Source organism: Spea bombifrons, chromosome 5, assembly GCF_027358695.1.
Source record: "Spea bombifrons isolate aSpeBom1 chromosome 5, aSpeBom1.2.pri, whole genome shotgun sequence".
Lineage (NCBI taxonomy): Eukaryota > Metazoa > Chordata > Amphibia > Anura > Pelobatidae > Spea > Spea bombifrons.
The window spans coordinates 50,883,640-50,908,871 of record NC_071091.1 but is presented as its reverse complement, the minus strand read 5'-3'; the positions used below and the strand labels follow the sequence as shown (position 1 = coordinate 50,908,871).

Sequence of the window (25,232 nt, the reverse complement as noted above, 5' to 3'; positions counted from 1 at the left end):
TGTGAAGTTGCTGCAGCCCAGCCTCATGGCATTTCTGCTGTCCTCCTGAGAAGGATTCTCATCTTACATTCTGCAGAGCATATTGACCTTCCTTATAATGAAATGTAATATTAAATTAGCTCATTTTAGACGTATCGGAAATCAATAATATATATATTTATATAATAATATATTATATATATATATATATAAGGATGGTTTATAGGCATGTTATTGTTTTGGGGGTTGTTGCTATTTCCCTCCCCTCCCCCCCTGGGGTAACATATGAGATGTGCCAGATGCTTGTTCTGTGGGACAGACTAGTTCAGTACTGTGTGTGATGTATTAATGATGTCATATAGATATTTATCAGAGTTAAATAAATGCTTCAGCTGGTGGACTTTGTCATTTAATAGAGACTTTATAACACATCAATGAATATAAATTATTACATTAAGAATCATTGCTAATTCTATAAAAGAAAAGTGGAAACATCTCACGCCGTGATCATTGCACTGTAGGTGAAGGGCCTTGAATAATATAATTTATTTGCCTCCTGCTAAAATTACTGATATACAAACGTCTCAGTGTTTTGCTTGGCCAGAGATGATATCTCATGCTTCTAGGAAGTGTAACAGAGGGTGATTTCTCAACGTCCATTTCTACGCAACTATGTAAAGTATTTATAGCGATTTATGCTACGTCAACAAAGCTTGATTATTTAATTTACAGAGACTAATTCATACGCAAAAGCTAATGATCACAACTATTGTGGCATAAGTAACAAGTATACAGCAGATAATTCTGCCCGCTATTTCTGATGTAAACACTCAGACCCATAATCAGTCCTTAGGCTTTCCTTTGATTCGGGATACCTTTATGCCTATCCCATGCTTAAATCCCCTCACTGTATTAACCTCTACCACTTCAACTGGGAGGCTATTCCATGTATCCACAAGCTTCTGAGTAAAGTAAGTTAACAACAAGTAAATGTTATCAGGGAAATGAGCCATTACACTATGTGCATAGAGTACATGATAAGGACAAATTTAAGGTATTATTATTCTCACTATTTTCCTTGGATCTATCTTTTTGTTTCAAGCTTTTTTTGAAAAGAGCACAAAAATAAAATAATAAACATGGAAACATATTACAGATAAACATTTAAATGTAATATCAGCATAAATATTAATAATAAATATATATTTATATATTTTAAATGTATCCTTTGATTAAATTATAGTACCTACCGGTAATTACTCTTTCCTTCCTCACTGGTATCGATATTGTTTATTCTCACTCCCATTTATGATCAGCCCTGTGCCCTATATTTGTCTGTTCCCTGATGCGTTAGAATGCCATTTTCATTCACTCACTTTTCCGTCCTATTTGCAATACTAGGACTTCAAGAAAATGCAAACCAAAAACTTCTTTGTTCAGTTATATATATATATATATATAAATATATAACTGAATAACTGAATATATAACATATATATATATATATATATAACTGAATATATATATCTCAGTGTATATATATATATATATCTACTGCAACATTGATCAACTATGCATTTTAAGTAGGGCAGCGAGAACAGCAGCTATTAAAATATTATATTAGTATTTGCATTATTAATAAAAATAAAATAAAAACACTCATATTGTGTTTTTGTTCCTGGATTGCATTTCTAAATGACTGTTTATTTGAAATATTGAGGCAAGTCATGGTATGTTTGGTGGCCTCATCTGTGGGAATATAATGGCTTCTTTTTTCTAACAGTTGAAGTCGTACATATTTAAAAGTTAGCGTTGGATGGGTGAGGGGCTGGATTGATTTCCTGTGTCTGCTTCCTTTGGTTTAGAAAACAGAAAAATGTTTGAACAGCTACATTTTTCCCAAACTCCGAGCTATTTCAAGTAAATGGACGGTATATGAGCAGTGGCACAAGTACATGCTATTTTGTTCACATATAATGCGGCAATAAAAATAAGTGATATTCCAAGTCATATTCAGTAAATGGGAGTTTGTCGCGTACATTGTTGTTAATATTGTGGCTGTGGGGTTGTTCTACCAGTTACTTACATTTTGGAGTGACACCCTCCTGTGTCTCTGAAAGGGTTAATGGATAACTATGACAATGAGACTACCATGTGTGTTTGTGGTTGACTTGTACTAATTGCTTGTAATTGACTTAATGCATGCTGCATGCCTCTAGGAAACTCTTAATAGTGTAACTCTTTTCCAAAAAAATGAAAGAAGAAGGTAACGTGTTTTTGTAGTAGGACATGATGCGCTATACCTTAACAGTTGATGCTTGAGTGAACCATTTTGGACTTTTTTTTTATTTGGTCCAATGGGTATTATGTATAGGAAACGAACCCGGTGAAAAGTGGTTTATTTCTCCATTTCAGCCACTGGAGTGTCCCAGCTCATTGGATCAATTTCTACGGGGATGAGAACAAATTGTGAGACTTTGCATCAGAATCTCATTTTATACGATTTTTTCTTTGGGTAGCGCAAGATGTTTCAATCTAGCATAACATTTTATGGTACGATGGGGCATCAATAGTAAATACACAGAAGCATAGAATTTGACGGCAGATAAGAACCATTAGGACCACACAGTCTGTCGGTTTTTCCTGATGTAAAGACACAGAATGTAATCAGTCCTTGGTTTTGTCTTAGATTCAGAACAGCTTTGTGGATGTCCCGTGCGTGTTTTAATTCCCTCATTGTATTAGCCTCTGCCACTTCTGCAGGGAGGCTGTTCCACTTATCTACCTCTCTCTCATTAACCCCTTAAGGACAATGGGTGGTCCCTAAACCCATTGAACACAATACATTTTGTCATTATGGGGTTAAAGTAAAACTTCCTTACGTTACATCTAAGCCTCTGACCCTTCAGTTTTAAACTATGACCCCTTGTTCTAACATTTCTCCTCCTTTGAAATAAACTTCCTTCCTGTACTTTGTTAAATCCCTTTAGGTATTAAAATGTTTCTTCCACATCTCCTTTCTCTCTTCTCTCCTCCAAGCTATACCTATTGAGCTCGCCTAGTCTTTCCTGATATTTCTCATCCTGCAAACCGTTTTAGTAGCCCTCCTCTGAACTCCTTCCCAAATGCCCATATCCTTCTGGAGATGAGATATAGGAACCAGACACGGGCACGTGTGATTTTTCTTTTAGATACATTTCTGGATACAAACTCAATAACCCCATTGTGTTTTTACAGGGATATTTATAGATTCATATTTATACTTTAGTGCGTTCAATTTATTTATTTTCTATTGGCCAACACTAGCTATTCCGGGACCAAATGAATGTTCTGGGAAACCGCTTTGGTCAGTCTGGCTGTAATAATGCAAGTAAATATTTTACCCAGAAAAAGAAGACAATATATTTTTATCTTGTTTTCTTAAATCAACTGCTTAACTATTTCCCTTGCCAAAGTCCCTTCTTATTTTCTGCTGCCTTCTTACATACTCCTTCTATATTGCGCTCTTTAATTTGGAATACAATGATATTTACAGATTAAAAGAAATATTATATTATTATAAACTGTCCCTTTAAGCTGGAGTTTTTAATAGGAACTAAGCAGACATGGCAAAACCACTTATTATAAGGAGAAAATAAAACATTTCTTTTTTATTAATGAATAACTAAACGTTGAAAAGTGTGGCAGACAACAACAAGGAAATTTATAAAAATACATAATGAAAGGAGATATCTATATAAAACAACATATTTTTATATAGACCAAAACTATATTTTGGGGGTTTACAATAGAAAACAAGAAACACACCAGGATTCGCACTTTTCTTAAGGATTTTGGAAGCAAGGTTAACAAAACGTGTGTCGTTTCAGTTTCCATATTTTTTAAATAGACATGAGCTATATTTTGAGTGCTTACAATAGAAAACACAAGAATTCTGTCTTGCACACTGGAGAATGTGGAGTTCTTGTGGTCTGTATGGAAATCCCAGCGTGCTCACTTTCTTTCTATCATATTGTTTGGCTGAAGATTGCTCTCTGGGGTGTCTGGATCTGTGTGTACATGCTGAAGATGTCCTCTCGGTTTTGGACGTCAGGCAAACACATGTCCTACAAGGATATGGATATATATATATATATATATATATATACACACACACACAACACACACACTGCCGTCGTTCAGAAGTTAGTTTAATATGCATTATTTGGCTGCAAGATAAAATAAAACAAAACACACCTGCTGAATAATCTGCAGCTCCAGAGTGCCAGTGCCCAGTGTTAATGTGTTGGACATTCAGCCAAACACATCTCCTGGATGTTCAGTTATCGTATGGGTTAAAGTGCATGTAAGGGCTAGAGTGTACCTAATGCGTTTGTGATTCTCTCTAAAACCTTTATATAAATATATATATATATATATGTCAAAAAATTATTATAATTTTTTTATTTTTATTTATTTTTTTTACCAAGAAAATTCTGAAGTACAATTCTAAGAATTGTAAAACAACAGCCCGTTAAAATCAGTTCAGTTCAATTCTGCAATAAAACTACAGGAAGTAAGAATGTCTCTGTGAGAATTCTTTGGTTGCCAAGGGAGAGAAGTATATATTTTTATGATCTTGCACCAGATTTGGAACAAAGGGTACATATAGGTCAGACAGGGGTTTTACAAGGATATCAGTGTAAAGAAGTACACCGTAAAATATAAAGGCGCCTCGAGTGACAGATTGGACATATCTTTGCTCTCCAATGGCTGTTGCAAATCTCATGTTTTTAGCTCTAGAAGATGTCATTGTGCTCAGAACAAGTGTTTTATTAAAGGATAACTCCCACCATGTTTTTTTTTAAAATACTGAGTTTTTAAACAGTTGTTTTTTCATAATATGTTGTTTTCAGTGATCTGCATACGAGCCCCTAGTTCTGTTGTCTCCTTGCCATACTGCTTTGTGGTAAACAATAGGTTGGTTCTGTCTTAATCACTTAGCCAGACAATCTGACCAATTACATTTTACGGAGGAACAGACTTCATTAGCAATGCCATAAAGAATTGGCTTAGTGTGGTGTTTCATCAAATGAAGTGACCACAAATATCATACGACTGACAAAAACAATTGATCCCCGTCGCCTATTGAATAAAAACTGAATAATGTTACTCATTTCTTATTTTCAACATACTTTCAAATAGAACACTGGGCATCATTTCTGTTTTAAATGCGGTGGAATTTCAACAATATTATTCCAACACTCCCTATAAGGTATGTTGTGTTCACAGAACAGATACGGCTCAGATGAGTCTATTTTCATGCTACGTTTAACACTTCAATCATTGCAACAAGCAATGGGTTTTTATCTTTGCTCTTGGATTAATTAAAGGGACAGTTTAGCATCCTGTACAGACCTACCAGCAAAGACTTCATATAAAAGCTTGTCATAGACATGCAGAGCCACTACCTGCCAGCTCTACCATGATGTTAGGGTAACGGCATAAAAGGGTTAAATTAAGAACTAGCCATCAGGCTCAGTTGTTCCTCTCCCCACAGGTCCCAGAGAAACTATACCTTAACCCAGACTTATTCACCACTCCACCCCAAAAAATGCATTTGCTGCAACCACCAAGTTCTATTTAAGGTTTTAAGAATACCCATTACAGAAAACCCAGTTTAGCCAACAAGGTATAAAGTCTTAAATAGAAAAATGGCAACTTGATAATCCCAGACATTCCTGAAAGCCATGAGTTAGAACCCAAAGTAAGAATTTACTAATTTTACATTTATTCTAAGTAAAGATAAACACAGTGCTTAAACAACAATAATGGTAAGAGATATGAAAAGGTGAATACAAAAGAAGGTTAAAATAAACAAGAATTAAACACAGAATAAGTACACTAAACAAAAGCAAAGGAAGACCCGTGTCCAACTGATATTCAGGTAAATTCCCTGAATATAGACATTGTGTGTATCAAATGTACTTTGGAAATATTCCAATATGGATTCTTCAACCTGTAGGGAAAACAAAGTTTCAGCTCCAGAGCTGTGGCATACAACCCCCCCCCCCCGGTCCCCACCACTTGTGGCTACTTCAAGAAGCCAATCAGTGGCAGGAAAATGCTCCTATCGAAATCAGTGGGGTCACTTTTTTTGTCTTGTAAGATCCCCTGGAACTCTTGTGTGAGCCAACATTAGAGCTAGTTGGCGGTAAGTATATTGCGCAAGTGCTTTGGCTTGCAAAATGTTGTGTTTGGCCAAACGCATCTTCTGCAAGCCTAGGGGGAAGCAAATGCATGAGGTTGGGGCTCTGTAGAATTCCCTAAATGCGTTTCTAAGTGGGAACATATGGGAATTTAAATGGGCCATTCAGCTATGATGCCCAGAGCGTCCCCTTTAAGACGCCTTTTGTCAGTATCACCATTTTTTCCGTTTGTGGTTTTTATTTTTTTTCTCCAGGCATCTGTGGTTGATGTGTGGTTGTCTGTCTCTCTTGCAGTGTCTTTAATCATATTTCTTTGAGATATATCATTAAAGGGCATACTTAAATATGTGAATGCTTGGCTCCACATCTGCTAAAAAGAGATCTGTACCTTCTCAGCTTACTGTTGGATGAACCATACCTAGGAACTTTCTAAGTGAGCTGACCCTGAGACTCAGGAAATATTAACCTTTTAATAAACCATCATGAAGATTCTTTGAAGTTTCGCCAAATGTGTTACCCAAATGGCTCTAATACTGGTCCTGGTGGAAACCTTGACTTGTCATTTAAGGATACACTTAATTGAGTCATGTGCGTTCAAGCAGAGATAACAACCTATAACATACTAAAAGCAAAAGAACCAATTGGGAGTCTTACATATGGTCCCAACAGTGTGTAATAGAAGGAGTCAGCTCCAGACTATGAACAGGTCAGAAATATCAACGCAATATATAATATTTTATTAGAAGCCAATAATGTTGCATTGGTAGGTGAATTCCAAACGTCTATCTCTCGTGGCATACATAGGTCTTCAGTCCTTATTAATGTATAACATATAAAAATAAGCAAAAATCCTATCAGTTTACTGGAATATTGGATCATTTAATAATCCAGAAGTAAAATGCTGTAGAATATGATTATCTTTGCCTATTTGATGTTTGACGTACATCTAGTATTTACTAAACTGCTTAAATTGATGGTGCCATAATGTGAATATACACATTATTATTTATTACACAAAATGCAATGTTACAACTAAAGCATAAGAACTTTTATCTTAGGGGAATGATGTTTTTGCTTGTAGTACAAAAATTATAGGAAGAAAACACATGTTTGATTGTCTGCCCTGATTACTAAGGAGTTACTACTCACTTACTACTCACTGTCAGTCCCAGGAGCAGGTGTAACACAAGGATTCCATTCAGTGAAGGTTGTTTTAAAGGAGGACTTGTATACAAAGTACTTCTTCCAACAAATCTAAACAAACAAAAAACAAAGACCTTGCACTGCAGTTTATTAAGAATAGATTTATCTATGGTTGAGAACTAATAGAGTAGGCCCCCCACTCAACACAATGTTCTACGCTACAATGGCCCCTAACGACAGATGCAGCACATAGAATGTCACGGTAAGCTTGTTTGAGTAAGGCCCTTCTTACATTTTGTTTGTGTGTTGTATTATGCACTACTCGTGATGTTTACCAGTTGTACAGCTCTGCCGGATTTGATGGCTTTGTATAAGTCAATTATAATAATAAAAGTCACCTCTGGTGCGTTGCTGTTGTGTCCTGGAAGAAAAGACTGCAGTCCCCCAATCTTGTAATGTTCAATTACAGTGATTGCAACCCAAATAGCAAAGCCAGCCACACTTGATTGTGAAGTAGAGAGCATAGAAACTGTACAAAAAATAGCCAGGTGACCCCCAATAAAGATTTAACTCTTTGATTCTTGTTTTTGACAATGAGCCGTTAGGTAGGTGCACATGTTTTTGGTTTTTTTTTTTTTTTTAGCATTTTTTAGTATTTACAGAGTAAAAACAGTGGGAGAATGTTTTAAAAATTTTTAAAAATCTCATTTTTTTGAGTGTAGGCTATATTTGGAAGAATAGTGTTTGTTTACTGTTGGGAATTGCAAGGTGGTTTATCATTATTTTAATTAGTAATTTTACTGTAGGCTTTAGTGTTTAGTGATGGGGGTATGGTGGTTAGTTTAGCTGGTTTAGCGTTAGATAAGTAACACACATGGCCATCTGGCACACCAGGCAAATGTTCCAGCACCAGCGTCCCTTCATGATCTCCAATCTAGCACCTGATTTATTATGCCTCTTCTCATATTTGTCTTGTAATATCCAAAACAGATTAAGCTCCAATTCAAAGTGAAAACTTGATTGAGATTGAAAATTTAAAGCACATCACTCTGTCAAAGGCCATATAGCTGTTAATTTTAAGGTGGAAATCTAAGACATAACAAAGTTCAGTTATCTTACACAATATCACAAATAAAATTACGTCCATGGACTTAGTAAGAACACGAAACTAAATATATGTCAAGTTGTATTTTAAATAGCATAAAAGGGAGATGCACCTGAAGGCCTATTGTTTTTCCACAGACCTTTCAATTTGCTGGTGAACACTTCCTTGTGTGAATGTAGTGTTGGCACATCATTTCAAATCAGCATAAATTTTACTCTCGACTTCAAAGCTATCTGTGCTCCTTTATCTTCTGTTAACACAAGTCTCTCCACCACACATACCATCTGTAGAGCATGTGACCTCCACATCTCATCTCATGGCAGCTGTTTGGCCCCCTGACTGGGATTGTGTTCTTCCTTTGAAATCCTTCACTGCAAATAATTTTTGAAAGCTTTATTGGAGTGCTGGCATTTGCAGAGTTTATCTTAAAATTTGTTAGGCAAGTGCCACATAGACTTGTTTTTGATGTTAGTTTTCTTCTGGGTGTGGTCCCCTCGAATTACTACGTAATGCACACCAGAGCTGCTGCAAGCTTGGAACTTGAACCACAAAGATAAAACAAACATGTTATTAGCATTTTGTTCTTGTGTGATTTACATATTGTTGATGAGGGAGCTTCAATCCAAAATGGCCCATTACACGCGTACCGGGTGACAGACTTAGCGTTCAGTAATACACATTCAACTAAAGGGACACTATAGAAAGCTACCACTAACTACTAACTACTGTTAGGATTCATTGTTGACTTAAATGGAACCTGTCCTTGTTACTTCTAACACTGTAGATCAGTGCTGGATAAATTAGTATACAAGGTAGGCGTTAGAGAAATCTGGGAGCCAAGTTGATATTTTTTACGAGAAAGAAAGAGACATCGACTGTAGAGATCAACATAAAATGGCAAGGAGTTGATAGGCGCCTGATCCAAAAAAAACAAAAAAAGAGCCATGGCGGAAGAATATAATAAAACAACAATGCTAAAACATACTGATCAGTTTCTAGTCTAATTCCTGATCAGGTTATGATGAAATAAAATGTAGAAGGACCTTGATCCAGGGCTTTTTTGTGAAGGTATGCAACCTAAACGGTTTCCTCCAAAGGTGGACCGAACTGTACACCACTAGAGGAGCAGCGCCTGTTGGTGGAGATCATGGATGTTCCTCTAACCTATTACTATAGACCTGTGTGTTAGTGCTCCCTCTCACTGTGCTCTGGCTATTGATGCTGAGCTCCTGCATATCTAGGCATTCAGCATTGAAGCTGCATGCACCATGAGGGAGCACTGAAACAGATGTCAGTAGGAACAGATCTTGCATTGCCTTCATTTTCGTCCAGTAGGAATAAGATAACTAGGTGGCTGTGGAGTGGTGACTTGGGGGCTGTGGAGGGATGAGAGTTTGGGGTCTGTTGTGGGTTGACTTGGGGACTGTGGCAAGGTGGGAATTTGTTGGCTGTGGAGCTTGTAATTATCATTATTAGCTGTTTGTTTGTTTTGTTTTTTGTTCTGCTGTGGTCTGCATTGGCTTAACCTTTAGGATCCAGTAATTTTTCCTCTTTTGTTGTTCTCGTTGATTGGCATGGTCATCCTGCAGGAAACTGACAGACTTAAAGTTAATTGCCCTGCACGTCAGACCGCTGGGAACTCTCCATGGTTGATTTTGTCAGATATGCTTACATCAAGTTGCTCCAACTGCTGAGTTTCAGCCTTCCCAGATGCCGAAAGCTCTTTAATGTTACGTATGGGGAGTAGAATAATAAATTAACATGGAATAGTGGGGAGGGGTGAACAAACCTATAACATTGCATGCTTATGAGGGTATCTGTTATTTTGTATGTATATATACACTCACTGGCAACTTTATTAGGTACCCCTGTTCAATTTCTTGTTAACACAAATAGCTAATCAGCCAATCACATGGCCGCAACTCAATGCATTTAGTCATGTAGATGTAGACTTTCTGAAGTTCAAACCGAGCATCAGAATGGGGAAGAAAGGGGATTTAAGCGACTTTGCATGTGGCATGGTTGTTGGTGCCAGAAGGGCTGGTCTAGTATTTCAGAAACTGCTGTCTACTGGGATTTTCACGCACAACCATCTCTAGGGTTTACAGAGAATGGTCCAAAAAAGAGAAAATATACAGTGAGTGGCAGTTGTGTGGATGAAAATGCCTTGTTGATGTCTGAGGTCAGAGAATAATGGGCAGACTGGTTCGAGATGACAGAAAGGCAACAGTAACTGAAATAACTACTCTTTACGCAAAATACCGTCTCTGAACGCACAACACGTCGAACCATGAAGCAGATGGGGTACAGCAGCAGACCACACCGGGTGACACTCCTGTCAGCTAAGAACAGGAAACTGAGGCTACAATTCGCACAGACTCACCAAAATGGACAACTGAAGACTGGAAGAACATTGCCTGGTCTGATGAGTCTCGATTCCAGCTGTGACATTCGGATGGCAGGGTCAGACTTTAGCGTAAACAACATGAAAGCATGGATCCATCCAGCCTTGTATCAACGGTTCAGGTGGTGGTGATGTAATGGTTTGGGGGACATTTTCTTGGCACACTTTGGGCCCCTTAGTACCAATTGAGCATCGTTTAAAAGCGACAGCCTACCTGAGTTTTGTTGCTGACCATCTTTTGATGGCTACTTCCAGCAGGATAATGCACCATGTCACAAAGCTCACATCATCTCAAACTGATTTCTTAAACACGATAATGAATTCACTGCACTCCATTGGCCTCACCAGATCTCAATCTAATAGAGTACCTTTGGGATGTGGTGGAATGGGAGATTCGCATCATGGATGTGCAGCCGACAAATCTGCAGCAGCTGTGTGATGCCATTATGTCCATATGGACAAAAATCTCTGAGGAATGTTTCCAGCACCTTGTAGAAAGTATGAAAGCAGTTCTGGAGGCAAAAGGGAGTCCAGCAAGGTGCCAGCAAGGTACTTGCAAGGTGTACCTAATAAAGTGGCCAGTGAGTGTATATTGACATATTGTTATCAGGGGACGAACTTATGACTATTTTGTTCTAGGTTCCTACCTATTCTCAATACTTGCTTGACTTCTCACCTTACTCTTACATCTAGAAACAAGACTTTGCCACAGAGTATGTTTGTTAGGTTGTTAAGTACAGATTAGATGTCTTTCTAAATAGAAAAACAGATTTAAATATTTTAATGAGAGGTTTGTTGCATGTGGTTTTGCCGGAAGCAGAATTTTGAGTTTTACATCCCTAAATTAACTTTGATTCTTGGCACATTCTAATTTATGCTGCAAAGCATTTTCAAGCCTGTATTATTTTTGTCTTTGCCACTGTTTTTACAACCTTTTAATTTAAGCGTGGCCCAGATGTGCAGGTCTGAACCAGCTCACATTCCAATACAATGTTTTATTGCTAAGTGAGTTGCATCCAGTGTCATGCACATTATGTCAAGGTGCTTCTTTTACTGATCTATTATGTATGGGAACATTTTGGTACTTCTTTTTCATTATGTGAGTGGAGAACTAATCAAATTCTTGCTGGGGAGGGCAGCTGTAACTGGGCTATGCCGTACGTCCCAGAGGACCCAGCGACTCTGCACTTCTCGGTGCACTTCCCTTTCCCAATTCACGACTTAGGTTTCTGGTGCCGTAATTCTGAACTTCGACTCCTGACATTGTTGACATTTGCTTGATTATAAGACACGGTTTTTTCTTATTTTCGAGGTCGTCTTATAATCAGACCTCAAATAGAGGTCTGTCTATAAGACTAATATCCAGATCCCCCGCAGCGCTGCAGGGGACCTGGATCCTCCTCTCTCGCAACCTCCGCTGCTGCTGGCCCTTCCCCTGGGGCTTCTAAGAAGGAGCGCTGGCATCACATGACCTTTCCGGTGCTCCATCATAGAAGCCCTGCAGAGGATCCTCCTCTCTGGTAGCAGGGAAACATCTGCGCGCAGACAACCTCCACTGCTGGCACCTCCACGGCACTTCCACCGGGGCTTTAGGGTAGTCTTATATTCAGGCTTCTTTTTTTTTCCCTTAATTAATATTCAAACTTCGGGGGATTGTCTTATAATCAGGGTCGTGCAAATGTGGTACTTCCTCACTATATCATAAGTGATGATGGCACCTTGGCACGCCTTCACTCAAACTGCTGAAAGTACAACAACTAATCAATAACACCATAGAGCTTTACTCTGCTATATGGACAAGAATATATGCTGGTGTAAATAACCACTGAAAGTGCGAGATAAATCTCATAGCTAATGTATCACCAAATAATTAGTGGATATGATAGGGCTGTTTCACACTGTGCTTGAGAAAAAAATGCAGATTCTATTTTTATAACCTCACAATTTCCTGATTTTTACACTAGGTTAAAAAAATCCATTGTTTGCAAACTAATGAACCCAATAGATATGTTAAAACAATCCGTTCTTGATCCTCCCCTTTCATATGGTTACCTTGGGATGTCCTATTTTATTACAGAGACGTTACCAGAAAACTAAACTATAACAGTATCTATTCAACTACATGAAAATGGCACAACTTGCTACAATGTATCAATGTAACGCACAAGATGGTTTCACCAATAAAGATTGTCAGAATGCTGGTATAATGCTCAAATAAGCAAATAATCCTTGCAATGATACTTTTTTAATATATCCCTGCACTACAAACACTGCACTAATCTGTATTTAAAAAGAAAAACATTTTGTGTGCTTGAAACTTTGGCCTAGGCTAGGTAAATAAAGTAACAAAGTTAAAAGAAAAAAGAAAACATTATATCTGCACTTAATCTATATTTACTGGGCGGCATTAATGACATGAAAGTTAGCCAGTATTTATATTAGCGCACTAAGTACAAATGCATCATTGAACTTTTCCAGTGCTGTTTCCCTCACTGACTGCTTACCGGCAGTTCTGATGAAGTTCATCTCTGTACATTTAGCCATAAACTTAAAAAGTGCCTATAATATATTTCATTATAATGATAAAAATGTGTTGTTCTACAGCTATGTATTCCTTTGTTGCCAGATCATAACATAGATAAATCATGTATAGAAGTATACTTGGACAAACAAAGCAATTACAGTGAAAATTGCAGGTTACTAACGTCAGCTCGCTAAGGATAACACAAAATAATGGGCTAAAATTCTATAATTGAACTAAAAAGGCTTTGCGCCAGATTTGGAACACATTCTGGGATTATGTAGTTACAGTAGTATAATGTTTTTAACTATTTGTCTACAATATGTATATACGGATATAATACGTTTTGAAGAATAATTCTTTATAATTGAGACAGATGATAGCACCAGAAAAACAGACATCAAGGTCAGTTTGTAAGCAGTTTTTCAATACAGTTGATGGCAAAATAGGTAATTTATATTTTTGAAAAGATATGAAATATAAAAATATAGTGATAGAAATTTTGTTCCTGTTCTTAGTTAGACTTCATGAATCCATTGGTAGTGCCCAGCTCCGTACCCCCTTTAAAATTTGTCAAGTACAGACAGAGGGGTCTATCCACTAAAAGGAGAGTTGCGGTATCACAATACATAATGAAGGGCCCATCCTATTGATCTTTTGCTACAGGAAGAGCCTGGCGGGACCTGTATAGTCTACTCATCCATTAAATTATACATGGCTAACTCGTCCTTTCTTTTTTTGGAGAAATTGGCATGTGTTGGGTTTGTCTAATGAATAGTGAAATAGGGAAGTTGACACCACAACTCTCACTTTAGTGAATAAACACAAATAAATCATGTAACTGACATAAGACCACTTTAGCTACAGAAGGAATTCCAGCATTTAATAGGCACTGTTTGTTGATTGGTACTTGCTAACTACAAGTAAGAGGTTTCATTTTCTCAGATACCAAATGACTCGAAGTGCACCCCAAAAGTACACAAGATTATACTTCTTGATGTGACCCAGAGTTTGAGGATTATTTCCATTCCAGGCTGATTCTCAGGAAAACACAGTTGTGTAGAATTCTACATATTTGGTATCAGATGTAGTCTTCATGAATTTGAACAGACTACTTGTTGGTTTCCCAATTGGTGCTTTTCGTACTAGTATGTCAGTAAATTGAAATCTGCTTGAATATATATGACTCATTTTAGGATATCATCAAAATAAGGTCTTACTAGAACAGTTGGCAAATCTGTCTTTGTGATGGGCTATCAAAGTATGGGCTCAAAAATATTTTGAGATTCTGAGGGATAAACAAGTGGCTGCCTAAAAGTGTTGATAATTTGCTTAGAGAAATTGTGTTCAAGCTTGGAAAGGAAAATGTGTCTGTAAATCTGTATATATATATAGAAATAACCAACACAAAAGGACACAATACTTAACAATGCACTATTATCCCCTTGCAATCATTGGGAAGATAAACCTTTAATCTGACCTCTATTTGCTAGACCACTTGATAGAGAGAAAATATTAAAGCAAACATCTTAAAATTATTTTTTAGAACATTATTAGCACTGCATTAGACTAGTCAGAAGGATTTGTGACAGACAACAAAAGTGAGAGTCACATAAGCCGAGAAAGGACATTACAGAGAATGTGGCTGCCCTTGGGAAATCATGTATGTATGTATGTATGAGTATTATAAATTAGAGCTGAGGACCGATTAAGATCATAAGATGAGCGGAGAGACCAAGTAGGGGTATGCTTGAAGATAAGTGAGGAGATAAGTAGGGGAACCACCATGAAGAGCCTTATAAGTGAGAGTAAGGATTTTGAATTGAATCCTAAAGCGCACAGGCAAACAGTGAGGAGATTGATGGGGGAGAGAAGTAAGTAGAGGAGTCTGGTAGCAGCATTAATGATGGATTATAAAGGGACAAGGCAGGTATAAGGGAGACTGACTAAAACATAGCTATAGTAGTTAACAGAGTATTACTGTTAAATATGGTATATTATGTGTGTCCTGTGTAACTGAACTCATGGAAAATGGTACATGGCATAAAACTGAGAGGTTGACAGCTGAAGCGGAGAGTGAGAGGCTCTCAGGGCAAACCACTGGGCCACTGAGGCTGAGTGCTGGGATATGACTTCATACCACGCGCACGCACGCTTTGTATGGGGCCAGTTAGAAAGAGATATATAACCCATAGCCCAGAATGGAGACTCATGTGTACTTTAACCCCATAGTCTCCATTTGGGGCTATGAAGTTGAAATTTGGTGCTTCAGCCCTGGTAACTCCCCCGGACACCTGTATGATATCCTTTTAGATGTCACCACAATGTGTACACAGCAGCAGTTTCAGCAACTGTGGCAACATCTATAATGTCTCTGTAGTAAAGGTAAAGGAACAGAATTTGTACATATTTTTTAAAAAATTTAATGTCTTGATTTTTAGTATTTTTCATTTCCATGGCCAAGAAGATGTTTTGAAAAAGAGGAATGTATTACAATAGCAGATCTGGCAGAACAGATCAAGATCTGTATTTGAGTAAAAGAACAAACATACCAATAACTGCTAATGGATGTCCTCCAAAAATGTCTCTCTCTGAATTCGAAATGTGGATTTATTCTTGTGATGACACTGGTAAAGCCTTTCACAACTTCTGTGGATGCTGGAACCTTTTGAAGGTTTTTTATATGACACTCAAAGGGCCAGAAGGAATGAAACTTTTTTGTTTTCCTCTCCAGAAGCATTTTTCAGGCTTTGCTTATGTCTTTTGAAATTGTGGCCCATTTAGATGAAACTGCCAATCCAAGAAAGTAAAATAAGCTCATTTATGTGCATGGCTGATGTTCCAGTATTAACACTCCTGAGAAGATCACTGTGTGCGTAACACTAGAGTTTAGTAGGGATTCTTTATTGTGTTACACTGAATGGCATACACTTCTACAAGGACTTTTGTTAATGTTACACTTTGCTGTAGAAAATAAAATGTCAAGGGCAAATTTGACGTCTTCAAAGAAAAAAAAAAGTTACTTATTTAAGATTGTATCTGAACAATATCCTTTGAATTTCCCTTTTAAGAAATACATTTTCTCATTTAACCCCTTAAGGACCAGGCTGTTTTTTACCGTTTGTACCCTTTGGGACCCTTTTGCGGTGCTCGTGTTTCTCCTCACTCATTTAGGGTACCCATACAAGTTATGAATTGTTTTTTTCAGGACAAGAAGGACTTTCTTCAGACACCATTTTTGATCATATTATCTAATTTCCCATAAAAAAATAATAAAATATGATGGAAAATTGAAAAAAAAAAAAAATTCTGACTTTTACCCGAAAAAATATTTTACTCATCCAAAAAAGCTAATGAAAAAACCTGCTAACTAGATTCTACTATTTGTCCTGAGTTTAGAAATACCCAATGTTTTTATGTTGGTTTGTTTCTGCAAGTTATTTGGCAATAAGTACAAGTAGCGTTTTGCTATTTTAAAACCATTTTTTTCCAAATCTGGTCGTTCTGCCCCATGTGCTATTTCGGGTATCTTTGAAGCTGGCCAATGCAGTTTACCATATATTTTTGAAACTAGTAACCCCAAAGTATTTCAAATGCTAGTATTTTAACTTGTTCCATGCATGAGATTCTACCACCAGCCTTTGCCAAAGTTTGTGGTAGTATTTGTGGTGTTTTTTTCACACAAATTGTACTTTGGGTATAAATTTATAGCTCCAGGTATACATCAAACAACACCCCAATGTGTGTTCAGCAACATCTCCCAAGTACAGTGATACCACCCATGCATGGGTTTGTCGGGTTGTTAGGGAGGTAAAACGCCACATTTAGGAAGTGCGCATTTTTTAACTTGGAACTTTTTCATCTGGTCCTACTGCCCCCATGTCCTAATAGGGCCATCTTTGAAGCCAGCTAATTCAATTTACCCCATCGAACCATATATTTTTGAAAACTAGACACCCCAAGGTATTTCTAATATACATCACTATCAAACAACACCCCCAATGTGTGCTCAGCAACATCTCCCAAGTACAGTTTGGGGTTAAAAGGCTACATTTGGGAAGTGGGCTCCCCCCCCCATTTTGGTCAGTCTGTGCCTATGCCCTATCTATACCCCATCAAACAATTCATTTTTTTAAAATTAGACACCCCTTCGGTATTTGAAATACTTTTACTTTAACTCTTTCCATGTCAAGATTTTTGGGAAGATACAGCGCTAATTTTAGCACTTGCTCATAATATTAAACTTTATTTTATTCTTTTTGGGCTTTTTTTACATTTTGGTGGAACTGGATGGTTCCTCTGATGCATAATTATTTTTAAATGTTACCACTTTTTTATTTATTGTTTCCATATTTTTTTTTTTACTATTTTTTCTCCGGGCGTCCAGGGGTGAGTGTTCGGTGTCGCTGAATGCCTCGTGATCGAGGCATTTCAGCGACACCATTGAAGTGTATTGCGGATGTTGCCGCCCCAGGGAGGGGCCAGACATGGTCCCTGATGCCGATCTCTTTGTTGCAAGAATATCTTCAGACACACCTCCTACCAACTGTCAAACACCATGGTGGAGGGGTGATGATTTGGGCTTGTTTTGCAGCTAAAGGGCCTGGGAACCTTGCAGTCATTGAGTCAACCATGAACTCTGTATACCAAATAATTTTAGAGTCAAATGCGGGGGCCATCTAAAGCTTGGCCGAAATTGGGTCATACAACAGGACAATGATCCCAAGCACACCAGCAAATCTACAACAGAATGGCTGAAAAAGAAAAGAATCAAGTTGTTGGCCCAGTCAAAGTCCAGACCTCAACCCGATTGAAATGCTGTGGTGGGACCTTGTGTATAAACAAATCCTCACAAACTTTAATGAACTGAAACAACATTGCAAAGAAGAGTGGGTCAAAATTCCTCCAAATTCCAATGATGTGAGAGAGTGATAAAGTCATACAAAAAATGATTACTTCAAGTTATTGCTGCTAAATGTGGTTCTACAAGCTATTAAATCATAATGTGTACTTAGTTTTTAACACATGGCTTCCCCATTTTGGCTTTATTTTTGTTAAATAAATCATTACACAGTGTAATATGAACATGTTTGTTGTTCATCTGAGGCTGTATTTACCTAATTGTTAGACCTGCTAAGGAACAGGTGATTGTTATGTCCTGCTATGTAAAACCATAGAATTCAAGGAGGGTGTAGAAAAAAATTGTTGTTTTTTCACATGACTGTACATGCACATAGATAAGTACATACGTAAAAACAGCTGCATTTTTTAATACGGACATTGAAAGCAGCTCATTCCAGAGAAGTCAACAATGAAAACTGTATTGATTGCAGACCTTTATTTAGTGTAAGGACTCAATAATCATCACTTTAGCATTAGCAAAAGTAGAAATTATGATATTGATAGCTCCAAGTTTTAGTTACAATTCATTATGATAATGTACTGTATATAAAAAAAAATTCTGGTGCAAAGTGATACCAGTGATAAAATGACCATAGCAACTACGCAGTTTCTGCTGATTGGACCAGTTGTATTATGTTATACCAGATTTACTCTTTATGCCTAACCCCCAATAATCCCATCTTTTCCCACTGACCACACACACATTTTCCTTACAAAACAAATATCGAGTCTCACAGTGCTTCTGTTGAAATCTCTTTTACTGGTCCACAGTCTGAGTCCCCAAGGCTTATAGAGCAAAATGTTGATTAAAAATAACACTAAAGAGGGACAATGTCGATACCTCTGTCATGGTATTAAATTTATTTTAACACTGTCTGTTTCTTATCATCATCTACCATCTTGCATTTCTGCAGTGCTTCAAACTGTTCAGTTAGTAACACATTCTTTGTATTTAAATCTAAGTACATCAATGTGGTTCTATTAATGCCAAGTAATTATTGTTACAATGAAGAATATATATGTAACCTTGGTTAGAATCCAGATTATATACCGTAGTTTAGTGCAAATTTACATTTTAAGTTTTTTTCCGGTTTCATAGATACTTCATGCTGTTACCATGCAAAGGATAATTCTATGTGCCGTGATGTGTGTGAGCAGGTAAGCACTGACTATCTTTGTGAATTACAATAATATCAATAATATTAGAAATATTATTTTTTCATTAGTTCTTTATGTAGCATGCACATTTCCACTATACCGTACAATGGGGATATAACGACTGGTATAAACTGGGGGTTTTCAAAACAAAATTATATACCCAAATAAGTAAGGTTATCCTGTCTTTTTTTGTATGTGGAAAACATATAAAGTGTAATGGCTAAAGGTTCTGAATCCAACATGAAAAGCAATGGTGAGAGGGGACCTGCCTATGTGATTCAATTTCAAATACTAATTGGGTCAAATAGGAAACCCAAATTTAGAATTTTGTTAATGGGATTCTAGTATAAGCATGCAATTGCAATGATAAACTGGGAAAACCAATACATGCTAAGATCAGCTGAGGCGATCAAAGACGCTAAAGGCAAGAAATATAATTAAATTGGTAAGTGTTGTCAGATGGCTGCCTACCCTGTGCAATGCCAACCTGGTCATTACCAATTTGCAGTGGCAACAAAACACATCTGTATTTAAAAGAAAACAGTAATCAGAACACGGGGTAGTCAATTTTCCCGGGTTTGAGTATAATTACATTAGTGGCCTGGAGAGTTTCTTGTGGGAAGCTGCCCTGCTACAAACTGTAGGAAAAACATATTAAGACATGGAGCCATAATATATTTACATTTCTTATGATATGAATTACTGAAGCCTGAACCTGGTTTATGATGCTTCAGCGGTCTATCACAGCAACAATCTCTTTCTCCAAAAAAGGAGCCATTAACGTCTCCCACTGTTAGGCTGTCAACAGAGAGAACTCAACAGAACTTAAAAAAACTCTTAGTATCTCGACTAGTATGACAAAAACTTTAACCTTTCTGCCACACCCAGCTAAACCAGGTTCTGTTCTCTTTAACTGGAACTTCAAAAGCCAGCATAGATTTCAGGTCTGCTCTAATAGGAGGGGGCGCTGGCCAGTCTTCCACTCTAATTGTTCCACATAGGGAACCATACACATGGAGCATATGCACACAAAATCCAAATAAACGACCCCTCTCTGGGGATGTACAGTGTCAAAACACCTTAAGCATTTTAAAGCATGATTACTGATGCAGGTAACTCTCTTTCATACTAAATTTTCAAATAAGTGCTCTGAAAGTATATTCATATTTACATTTTTTTATATATTTGTCTTTCTTCTTCAGTCATACTAACCTAAATCTTTTAATAAATAATATATATATATATATTAAAATAAAAACAAAACTCTAATGGAGGCTTTTTTGTGTTGCTTAGCACTTTGATAATAAATAAATTGTTCATGTCTAACTATATATAGATAGATTGATATATATACTATATAGATGGGTAGATAGATAAGTAGAACATTAGTAACATTCTACTAGCTGCTATCGCCTTTTTTAGCCATTTTATATGAAAATAAAGTAAAATGCTAAATATGGAGCAGTCAGCAAGGTTATTCCATTTGTTTCCATAGTAACAGCCCCAAACTTAAACCGTTGCCTCTATTTTTTTTCTTTTGGTATTTTACAAATGTAAGACTTCCGTCTTCTGTTATCTAAGAGATATTCTTGTTTTTCTGTTTTTTATTCTTCCATGTAGATTTTGACTTCAAAAAGTGAATCTCGGCTGAAACACCTGCTGCAGAGAGCACCAGATTACTGTCCACTATCTATGGTAATGTTATTATTTAATTCATCAAATAAAAATCATTGCGGATCATTACGTTCAATGTTTGCTTTATGGGATTATCTCTAAGTTGTTCACGACACAGACATCTGTACTCAGAGCCGGCCTTAGGTGTTCTGGCGCCCTGTGCGGACTACTCCTCTGGTGCCCCCCCATCCCAAAAAAAGAAAGGAATAAAAACTTGTAACAAAACCCCAATCACTATATACTACGCCAAACATTGATGTGGTGTAGGCCTACCACTTCATTGTCTGGCTTAGTAGTAGGGATGCAGCGAAACGAATTCTGGACTGAAACCGAAAGTGCAGCATTTACCTGGCCAAAACCGAATATGACCCCCCCACACCATAAAGAAATCTAACACTTTTATTTAAAGTAAGTAACACACCAAAATAGGACAAAACAATTAAATAACAATATTATATATATATATATATATATATATATATATATATATATATATATGATTAACAGCAATCACATTCCTATCATGCCCAGGCATGCCCAGATTCCAGGATGTACTCGCAGACTTGGCATGATAGGAGTATGATTACCCTATCTACCCCTTCTCACTCCCTTCTGCCCTATCTACCCCTTCTCACTCCCTTCTCCCTATCTACCCCCTTTCCCCTGCCTCACTCCCTTCTCCCTATCTACCCCTCCAAACTATCTACCCTTTCCCTCTTTGAAGTTCACTTACCTTTCAGGAGTCCTGCGGTGGGGGTGCAAGACCTCTGCCTCCCAGCCCTGCCACTGTATGGAACAGTATAGAGTGATGGGAGTTATGATGTACTTTTAGAGCATAATTAGAACATGAAAAAGACATTGGAAATAGTACAGCATAACACCCATCACTCTCACACACTTACCAATCCACACATATACTAATCCACACATATACCAATCCACACATACACCAATCCACACATATATACCAATCCACACGTATACCAATCCACACACATATACCAATCCACACGTATACCAATCCACACGTATACCAATCCACACACATACCAATCCACACGTATACCAACCCACACGTATACCAATCCACACATATATACCAATCCACACATATATACCAATCCACACACATACCAATCCACACATACTAATCCACACGTACACTAATCCACACATATACAAATCCACACATATATACCAATTCACACATATATACCAATCCACACATATATACCAATCCACACACATATATACCAATCCACACATATACACCAATCCACACATATACACCAATCCACACATACTAATCCACAGATACCAATCCACTCTTACTGAATGCTTTCCTACCTTTCCTCTTTTCTCCTTACAGCTTCTTTTCCTCCTCTTCGCTCCTCTTCTTCAGTTCTTCTGTCCTCTCTGTCTTCTTCCGGGTCAGAGGGCACGGACAGCGGTGGGCGCGGCTTCAGTGTTGTGCGCCGGGATCTCACAACAAACCCCGGCGCACAGCAGCTGTTGCCGCGCGGATCACAAGGGAGCGATATCGGAGGTCTTTAACAGACCTCCGGCTCCCTTGAGCGATTTTAAGCCGGGTTCAAGGGAGATCCTTGAACCGGCTTAAAATCACTCAAGGGAGCCGGAGGTCTGTTAAAGACCTCCGATACCGCTCCCTTGCGAGCCTGCTCCTCCAGCGGCGGACATTGCTGTCCGTCTCTGGAGGGGTGCCGGGTGCCCCCCTGATGAGCGGCACCCGGTGCGGACCGCCCCCCCCCCGCTAGGTACGCTACTGGCGGCAGCGGACCCCGCGGCGGCGGCGGACCCCGCGGCGGCGCCCCCTGGAGTGTGGCAGCCTGTGCGGTCGCACAGGTCGCACACCCCAAAGGCCGGCCCTGTCTGTACTTGAATAATAATAAAGTGTTCAAGGCAAGGTAAGTGTTCTGTACAGGCTGATATTGTAATATCATTAGAATTCTAAGTGGAGATGGGGAAAAAAAGGTTAAAACAGAGCAGAAAATGTCATAGCAGGCGCACAGGGGGCCTTTGATCAGCATAGGCCTGGAAGACATGCGCAGGATGGATCTACCCGTGCTTGTGACATGACAGCCTGAAAACAATTATAGTTAAGGACCACTTATCCTTAAATATATTCATAATGCTGTGCAGATCTACTGTCCCCATCATCTTATTGAAATCTGTCCGTAAAACAAAGCTTTACATACTTTTTTTTTCTGTTAGCAGTGCTCTGAGGACAGCCGAGTTCAGACTTCAAAATCACAAGACTATGTATCATTTCCACTGATATGTCTTACTGCCGCCACAAGGAATTTCCTATGTTTATTTCCAATGTTTATAACACATGGCATTCCTGACTGATGCACAGTCATTTGTAATTTCCAACATTTTTTCAACCCGCCACATCAAAGCCTAGAAACAACATTGCGAAATAGGGTGCAAAGTACGTATAGATATATTTGTATTGTGCAAACCTTTAGTTACATCTGATTCAGAACAACAAGAAAAGTTCTTCAAACTTTGTAGATGTAGATTCACACTTTGGAGATACTATTTCTTCTTTCATCTCATGTTGCATCTAACCACAGGATATTAATAACACGAGTGCCCTGCCGTCGACTTGCTGCTATAGTATTTAACTTGTAAGATGTAGTAATAGATTATTTTTGGATCCGTTTTCTGTTTATGGACTGTGATACGCTGGGATCCAGAATATCATTCCTGATATAATTAAAACATTATGTTGAGGTTGAATATTGTTCGGTCTGCTATAGTTTTACACTAGTGGGTGGGCACAGGGTGGTTTTTAGTAGGGTTAGCTCCACGGCCATCTATACCTTCTTAAGGTATGACATAAAAAAAAGTTGTTGTAAAGGGTTTGTTTGATATCATAGAGATTCATGAACGTTTATATTTACTGTCTATTAATAATGAACTGCACAAATGTTGATGCATTCAAAGTAGTGTCTGCTCAGATAGAGGTAAGCTGTTACGGTATTAACTGCATTGAAGGATATTTTAGCTATTAGCAAAATAATATAATTAAGCATTTCTGTAAACACAAGTCTGTGCGGTGATGACTGATGGCCCACAATCAGGTGGACTAGAAAATTCCATAGAGAAAGTGCCGTGGACAAGTATTTGCCTCTTCACAATTTCTTCTATTTTTGCACATTTTGTTATAGTTAAATGTTTCAGATCATCCTAGTTTGATATTAGACAAAGTAAACACAAGATGCGGATTTCAACTTTCTTTTTTGTTTGTTTTGTACGTTTAGCTCCAGTGGTCTTTGTTTTGAATGTTGCCGATATATATTTTGACCAAAAACATATCAATTTAAAACTAAAATGTCTTCTGCGTTATTTTTTTCCAGACAGAAATGTGGACCTGCATAAATTCCTCGCTGCCAGGTAAGGTGATGATTACAGCAATCTTCCACGATATCCTCCCAGGCTCTAATAGCTGCAATTTTCAATTTATACACGATGTCAAACAAAAAAACAAACTAACTGTTTTCCTACCTTTTTGTTATTCTGGCTAGCACAGACATCCATTTAACCACTTACACAGTGATATAACACAATGTGAATGCTTCCTCTGTAAGCCATGCAACTGTTAGAACACAGCAAGCCACTAACAAAATCATGATCCCCGAGTGTCCTTTTGTGATAATAAAAATAAAATGTATCAAATTCTATAGCGCTTCTTTAATGACATATGTATCGCTTTAATAGCTATTCATTATACAAAACCACGCACCTGACAAGCAAATGCTGATAGTGTCTGAGAGCCATAATAACCTGTGGTTCTTGAAGGATTCGCATCCGAATCTGTAACTTATTATCCTTACATGGCTTTCACAAAAAAAAAATATTACCTCAAATAAACTTCTTGCAATCCATAGCAAGCCATTGTTTCTTGAAAAAAAGTGTGAGGTTTACGTATCGTGGAGTTTTGGCGACCGTACGCCATTTTCAAGGCTGGCAGCAACATGCGGCAACCATCCAGCAACCAGCATTATATACCAATACAATGAAACCAATGGAAAAAAAATAAAACAAGAGACCAATCCTAGGCACGCTGACCAATACAGTTCCGTATTAACCCCTGCTTGATTTAAAGGCCCAAGTTCTATAATCCAAAATGCT

At 37.8% G+C, this 25,232-nt stretch overlaps 1 protein-coding gene across 1 annotated transcript in view; it reads left to right on the top strand.

Moving 5' to 3' along the window:
- The window catches only part of RECK (reversion inducing cysteine rich protein with kazal motifs), a 46,001-nt gene that overhangs the window by 839 nt on the left and 19,930 nt on the right, over positions 1-25,232 (top strand). Inside the window, exons 2-4 of the mRNA XM_053467616.1 lie at positions 19,342-19,400; positions 21,021-21,095; positions 24,458-24,494. Of these exons, the coding sequence (XP_053323591.1) occupies positions 19,342-19,400; positions 21,021-21,095; positions 24,458-24,494 (171 nt within the window). The remainder of the gene's footprint in view (positions 1-19,341; positions 19,401-21,020; positions 21,096-24,457; positions 24,495-25,232) is intronic.